The 7,985-nt window shown below is 32.0% G+C and overlaps 1 protein-coding gene across 1 annotated transcript; it reads right to left on the bottom strand.

The window, feature by feature from the left end:
* Nucleotides 1-657: 657 nt before the first annotated feature.
* LOC130654786 (clathrin light chain A-like) lies at nucleotides 658-5,325 on the bottom strand. Its single transcript, XM_057457412.1, has 2 exons — nucleotides 4,996-5,325; nucleotides 658-1,194 (listed from the first exon to the last, which is right to left on the bottom strand). The coding sequence occupies exons 1-2, from the start codon at nucleotides 5,278-5,280 to the stop codon at nucleotides 910-912; spliced, it is 570 nt and encodes a 189-aa protein (XP_057313395.1). The 5' UTR covers nucleotides 5,281-5,325; the 3' UTR covers nucleotides 658-909.
* Between the last annotated feature and the right edge of the window lie 2,660 nt (nucleotides 5,326-7,985).

The following is a 7,985-nucleotide window of genomic DNA, read 5'->3' as shown; positions in this document are numbered from 1 at the left end:
TGACAACCTCGTTTCCAGGGTCTCATTTAGCTTCTTATGTTGGGGAAGGGGAGAAGAAAAAAAAACAATTTTTCTACTTTTTAAATTTTGCGGGAGTAGTGATCACCCTGAAATTTGGCAGTTTTAACACACTTTCCTAAATATCTCTGATTATCGTCAAGCAAACATTTTAAAGCAGTAGTGGAAGTAGAAGTAGTATAAAAGGCGTGGATTCTAAACAATTATTTCACACCGTTGCAAACGTAAACAAGACGTATGATATACGTAAGCGACCTACCAGATTGTGATTTCTGTTACGAAGTTAGGCACGACAAATTTTGCTAATTAGCTAATATTTGTTACACACTATGAATTTATTTTTCAAAATTGATTTGTGAGATCTTCTTGAACGGAAAATTCCTCGTAAATTCAATTTTTAACGGGTCAGTCTGGGGTAAACTGACGGACCGGAAAAAGAAAGAGCACAAGCCTCACCTAAAATTTGCGAAATTCGGTATTTCAGTAGACCCCCACCCCCCCAAAAAAAGAACAAAAAGAACGAGGTATAAGAGAGTCACTCATTGAGAAAAAGCGTCAATCTAAAGTAGACCTTCATATTTCCCCCCTCCGCGATTACATTCTTTTCTACCTTAAAAGGTTGTAAAAGATGAAAAAATATGTTTTTGACTAGACATGTTAATCGCAATTGATAAATTACAGGTAGAAAAAAATATATAAATCATTTGAAGGACCACAAATAACAAAAAAAAAAGACTAAAAGAAACAACCTAAAAAGACATGGATTTAAAAGGTTGGACATTTTTAATGGTTAAAGCACCACCGTATCGAAAGTTAGTCAAAATCTAGCATACACAAACACAATACAATATATTCTATGCATATTCCCATGAGAGCTGCTTGTTGGTTTGTTTATCTAACTAGCGGGTTTTGTTTTAGCTGCAACAACAAACCACGCATACGGGACACATCTTTTGTATTTTTGCTAAATTTAGGATTAAAATCGCAAAACCGAGCTACTTTTTCCCATTCGTTCCCAGGCTTGGTGTCTGTCATTTCTTCAATGAACTGTTCCTGGGCAGCTCGGTTCTCATTTTTCACTTTTTCTAGCTGTTCGTTGTAACGATTATACCAGTCTTCCAGTTCTTTTTTGGCTTTATCATTCCAAGCTTTCCTCGCTTCCACTTCTTCCTCTTCCTGTAACGGAAACAAATTTCACTAGCGCGATAGCAAATGTGAAAGAGCAAAAAGAAAGATGGCGGTTTACTTCGACGCTATCTTCATCATAAACTCGAATATTATTCCATTCTTAATTCTCCGCACTTTAAATTAATTTTTTCTAATATTTTTAAAATTTAAAGAAAATGGATAATTTTACTTTAGAATTAGTTAATAACATTAAGAAATTAAAGCAACAAAGTAAAGACATAGTTCACTACTAATCGAGCCAAGGTGTGCTCATTTGAGTGCAGACTTTCAAATATTTTGTTTGTAGGAATATTTTTATTTATTTAAGGTATCCAGAAAAAGTAAACAAAAAAAATCAAAATCATTCACATTTTCCCTTCTTCATCTGTGATAACGTGAAAAAGTTTAAAAATATATTATTATTATTATTATTATGCCTTCTCAAAGTCCGACAAAACCCTGGTCGCTTATTAAAGTAGCAATAAGCAAACAGTGTAAGGTAAAGGCAAAATGGATGGGATACCAATAATGTAGAAACCATAAAAAACATTTTAAGGTTTGAAGAAAGTTTGAAGATGATCAATATTACCACACTAGTCGATAAAGCCTGTGGAAAAATCCACTTAGGCAAAGAACAAATGACATAGAACTGTCATTTATTTTGATGATGTCAGCACTGTGTAGTTCATATATAAATTATTTTTTTTAGAATTTTGTTAACCCGCATAGCATTTATTGTGAAGAGCTTAAAATGATAAAAAATGTATATGAACATGTACGTTTAAGGAAAAGTTAAGGAGATATATCGTTAAAAAAAAAAATTTTCAGTAATTTGTAACACGTTGCTTCTATTGTGTAGAGCTTGAAACGCTGATAAAGAAAACGTATAGAATAATTCACATTTGACGAACCGTTAAGGAGATACAAAGGTTTATCAAAAGACCCCCTTAAAGTACAAATTTTTTTCTCAAGAAATTTGTGTACATCCATCTACACGATCGTGAAACACTGGTTAAGAAAATGTATAGGATCATGTACTTCTGACAAATGGCTACGGAAATATTGTGATTTAAAAGTTTTTTGATGACGTCATTAACCCCGTTCATTCTGAATCGGATCTGGGACCCAGGTTTGGGAAATTTACCAAAAATTGGTGTCAATAGATTGTTTTAAAGTTTCCCAGTTTGTCTCTGCTTAAATCTTTTTTTACCCAACTTCTTTATTTTTGATCAGTCCTTGATTTTTGTGTGCCAATCATACTTGGTTTTATTATTTATGTAAAAATATATTATATTTATATTTTAATGTCTTTTTATATATTTTAACGGGACACATATTTATAACAGCTTTTAGTTGACATGTATATCAAGGTTGACATGTACAGTTGACATGTATATCAGGGATGGTCACATCTGGATAATATTTATTTTGTGATTTTAAGCTACCTAGCCAGTACCATGCCAGCACTCCAGGGCTCATTTGTTATTAAATAATTAAGTGATGAAGTACAACAGCTACATATATTATTTTTATGTAGCTAGCTGCACAAAATATTTTTCAAGGCATTCTGTCATTTTAAATAAAAATAGCTAGCTAGTTATTTGGACCTCCCATAACAGTGAACATTCAAGACTTGAGTATATAGCTAGTTAGGTATGCAGGGCATTGCATGTTGGTAAACACGTTTTCACGACACACTGAAACCTATATTTCATAAATAAACTTCTGCATATGCTCAGGTTTCTTTTATCGAACGGGAACCTATTTTTCATAAATAATTTTGTAGATTTTCAGGTTTCTTTTATGAAATAACAAAATTTGGGAGAGTATAGCCAGAAGTAATATTCGCTTAAAGCGTAAACTGTTTCACACTGAGGAGACTTAGTGTAATGTGTTACAAATGCAGTGGAGCGCTTATAGCATTAAAGGTATAATATATTTTTCATAAACCAACATTCACAGGACTTATGAAAAAGATAAAGCCTATTATTACTTCTGCAAAGCAAATACAGTTATTTAGCATTTTTCATTTTGCATAAAAAGTTCCTGTGGATATTTAAAAATTAATTGTGAGTGGCACCAGACTGGGCGATTAGTGCAAAGTAAACGTGTTGCAGATCCAGGTGAACAAAAAAATAACTTTCTAACCACTTTGTATTTATAAGCAAATTCCCACTTTCTCTGAGCTGAATAAGGTATTTGGTCCTAAACCTGGGACACATTTTATCTGTTTGAATTATTTTTAATCCTGAAAATCACTTTGAATGTTTTCTGTACACATGGCTTGTCAAAATTGATATGCTGTCAAAAACAGTTTATCTGCGTTCCCAAAAATGACTAAAATTAAGAACTCAGAAACTATGATAGTAGTAAAAAAAATTTTTAAGTTCATTTCATCAATCTGGTCTAAAAACATGTAATACTAAGTTTCAAGTCATTATTTCAATTTTTACTGAAGTAATAGGACTTTTACTTAGTATAGTTTTAGCATAGTTTTTCATACCGCTGACACAAAAATGGCTACAGGGACTAACCGGTTTGAAATTAATTTATAATATTTTAATAACAAACTTTTTCTCTTTATGTGTTTTTATTTTCTGCAAAAGTTGTTGCATAGCTTAAGTATTAACATTAGGATAAGGACGAAAAAGTTACTATGGAACATGGGTTTTAAACCTTAAAAATTTTTAGCAAGAAATTTGAAAACTAATGAATGACAAAATCGCAAAAGTTTATCTTCAAATTTTTAATTTTTGTTAATGTAAAAGTAATCCACATGAAAAAAGTTTCTGATGTTTTTTATGAAGAAATCTTCCATAATTAGCCATATGGGGTAACTTGATGAACAATGAATTTTCCTGCAGGTGTTCTTAAATATGTGTAGTATAATCTTAAAAAATGTGATGTAATTTTCCTCTTTAAGTTTTGACTTTTAACCCAGTTAAAAAGCTCAGTCTTGTCCTTTCATACTTAGTCTAGCTAGCTATAGCGAAAAAGTTTAATATTCAAACTTGACCTATTTTACTGAGTATTAAGTAATAAATGCTAGTTTAATCTTAAATCTAAGTATAAGGTAGCTAAGCTACCTGTAAGAACAACATCAAAGAACATCGAGGCTGTTCTCTTTTGTAAACAAACCCATTGGTATTTTTGTAATAAGTACCAAATTTTATGTGTTCATTTCTTGCGCTTATGAGTGTAACCAAAATGCCCTGTGTGTAAATCCTGAAAATTTATGTCATTGGCTCACTCTTTACGAATGACACCACGTAACAAAGGAAAACCATGCTTTGCTATTTCCCGTAACCTATAACGAGATTTGGTTGTGATATATATCAGAATTAATTGTCTTTAATAAAAAAAATAAATAAATAAAATTGGTCCCTAGTTACCCACGTGGTGAAAAAATACTGACGTCACCACTTTGTTTCCAAGGCCTCAAAGTTTTAAGCGCATTGTAATGGCTTTACTAATGTTAATATACTTTCCTTCAACGTCAATATTTTAATATAAAAGTTTGGTAAAGTAGAGAACAAATTTATAGGTAATATTTTATATATAAACTTTATAAAAGAAAAAATAGAAAGAAAAAGTCATAGACAGACACAGAAGCTTCGTATAATTATTATATAGATTTTGATTAATTTCATGAAGGTCAATTTTCGCAAATTAGGCATGTCAAGTATTTTGTGCAGATTCTTTTGCAAATAAACCAATCTAAGGTTGTTTACAATGATTCATTTTCATTAGTTTAGTATTTTTTGCGATTTTATTTATCTATTTATTCTACAAATTTTAAGATAAACCGACCTGTTTTTCCAATTGAATTGCCTTTTCTTCTCTCCACTTTTTCAATGATTCAGGTTCTTCTGCAGGGATTGAGATTTGTTGAACGGGGGCAGTATCAGTAAATCCATTTGTCATTGATTCTTGAGGTGCAGAATCCATTTCGCTTTGAAATTCATCAATGAGACCAGCATCATTAGTGTTCGGAACTTCATTAAACTGACCTTCGTCAATGCCAAGTTCTCTAAGCTGGTCTTCCTCTTGTTGCAGGAATTCAGCAGCAGGATCTTCACCAAGCAAATCAGCCATTTTTGTATATATAGAATTCTGTTTATTAAATAATAGGTTTATTAAAATGCAATTGACAAAAAAGGGTTAATCAACAGTTCTAGATGGAAGATACTAAATAAAAATATTAACGTTGTCCCCTCTTTAAACAGCTTCTCATTCAATAAAATAGTGCTCAGAAGGGTCATTTATTTATAAATTATATAAAAAGACCACAAATGTGTTTTGGAATATGTTGGTTTTGCAAATAGTAAGGTTTCCAGACAAGTTTGAAGGTATCAAAGTGTTTCCATGTATATATTTTTGAAAAAAACGTAAAATTATTTTAATGTTTTTTAATACAGGTAATGGAATACAGGTACTAGTCAAATGACCACATATCTGTCCTAAAATGCTGAAAGTTAATCCTATTATACCTGGTTTTCTTGCCTAACCAGGAGAGGGACACAAAGTAGGCCATAAATGTCAAACTATACTTACACATAAGTAGTTAAACTTAGTACTTGAGTCCGGAGTTTGCAGGTGCATTTCAGTGTTTTTCTGGAGGCTTAATTTTGATACAAGGCTCATCATAACACCCTTTTCCGTGGTAGACAAAGTAATTTAAAAATTAAAAATTGCACACCTTGACACCATAGAAACAAGGCAAGGCTAAAAACAGTGGAGAAAGTGACAATGATTTCTTAGTGAGTATAATACATTAATAAATAGTTTTGTATTAACATAATAAATACTGCCACTACTTTATTATTTTTTGGTTTTTTTGTATAAATGAACAAAGGTGTACCATTATTTTTGTCAATGATACAAATGCCGCGATTTACTATAAACAAAGAATCCACTGCATATGGCCTAACGTGAATTGCAAGTACATCCTAATTCGCTGATTCTCCTAGTTGCAAAGACGGCTTCTTGTTTTTTATAATCTCTCATAATAATACAGAGACTGTGTCTGTCCGTAACAGGCAAAGTGGACATCGTCATTTTCTTTTGAAGTCGCCGAAAAACTTATGTCTAATATGTTAAATTTTGTGACGTTATAGCGCGATGTCAATAACACTACTTTAATGTCAATTCCTATATTAAATTAATGAAGCCATTACAGTGCACCTAAACCTTTGAGGCCAAATAACTTGGAAACGAGGTGATGACGTCAATGATTTTTTAACGCGTAGGTAACTAGGGAGCACCTAGGACCAATTTGGGTAATTTTTCAAAACCTGGTTCCCCAAGTCGTTTCGGAATGGATGGGTTAATGACGTCCTCTAAGCCCCAATATCTCTGCAACTGTTTTTCAAAAGTGCATGATCCTATACATTTTCTTGATCATTGTTGCAAGGTCCGTACGATGAAGGTAACAGGGATATAAATTTCAGAAAAAATATTTTTGCGTTTTAACTGGCCATTGCTGGCGTCAGCAAAATTCTTAAACCCTCGTATGTCCTTAGTCGTTCGTAGAAAAGATATGATACTATACATTATTTTGATCAACGTTTCAACCTCTACACGTTACAGGCAACGAATAAGCTAAATTTCTACGGGCCCGACCGACCCTCATTTTCACGAAGACAAAAAAAAATAATATCAAGCAAAAAAGTTTTAAAGAAAAAAAAGGGATAAAAAACAAATTCTCATACCATCTCGTGAAAATATAATGAGCATAGAAGATAATCAATGATGTTATTTTTTTGTTGGTTGAATGTCAACAAGGTAAATCAATAACTTTACTCAATTACTTTACTTAGGACCACTGTTATTAAGGCCACTGGAATTTGATTCTTTGTGGATGGTAATTTGTTGCGATAAAACTAAAATGTGCGATGCGCTGATTTTGTAATCACAAAAATAGTTACGTGGTTAAACAGGAGTTTTTAAATTTTTATGTGATTTCTAAAATAGTTACAGTAAAAGCGAAAAACAAGACAGATTATTGTCGTCACACCCTCGTTCGTTATGATTATTATATATGTTTAAAATTACGCTAGCTAAACTGTAACACAGTCGATACCATTTAGGAAAAATAATTAAAACAAGATAGAATAAGCTTGTCGCAACACCCTCCTCCGTTATGAATTTTACAAAAATGATTTTACCGCTGTGAAAAACTTTGAATATTCTCAACTAAACAACCATATACCAGAAATTAATTTGCACTTAATTTAGATTTTCCTGTAAAACTGTGCAAAAAACATTAAAAGAACTCTAAAATTGGTTGTTTTATTATTTTAAGTAGTAAAAGAATAACTTGCTGTATAAGTTTCCAAACAGCGCAAGTATAAGCTGCTGTAACACTTTCAAAACAATACAAGTATATTCTGTACAACTTTCAAAACAACACAAGAAAAATTCTTGCTGCATAACTTTAAAAAACAAGTTTTAGAGCATGCAAGTATTTTTATCTTTTCTTCGCAGCTAAAAAATATGCACTGCATGCCTTATGCAAAAATACATAGAAAAAAGGTTGTCGTAACACCCTCCTCCGTTGTTATTTTATTATTTTTTTGTTGTTCCGACCATACATTCTCGATAAAATTATTTTTATTTCGCCGACCGACCGTAAGCTACTATCGACTTCGCCCGTAGAACAACTAATTAAATTGGAGTTGCTTAAGAAGAGACTGTGTTTTCAGTGTGAATTTAGCTTAATACTGCACAGGATAGGTTCTGCTTGGAAAAAGTTCAGGGAGTTACTTTCTTTGTTGACTAGCAGAGTCTTGTCAATTGAG

This window comes from Hydractinia symbiolongicarpus, chromosome 8 (genome assembly GCF_029227915.1).
Source record: "Hydractinia symbiolongicarpus strain clone_291-10 chromosome 8, HSymV2.1, whole genome shotgun sequence".
In the NCBI taxonomy this organism is placed as follows: Eukaryota; Metazoa; Cnidaria; class Hydrozoa; order Anthoathecata; family Hydractiniidae; genus Hydractinia; species Hydractinia symbiolongicarpus.
The sequence above is the reverse complement of the archived record's forward strand: the minus strand, read 5'-3'. Positions and strand labels throughout refer to the sequence as shown.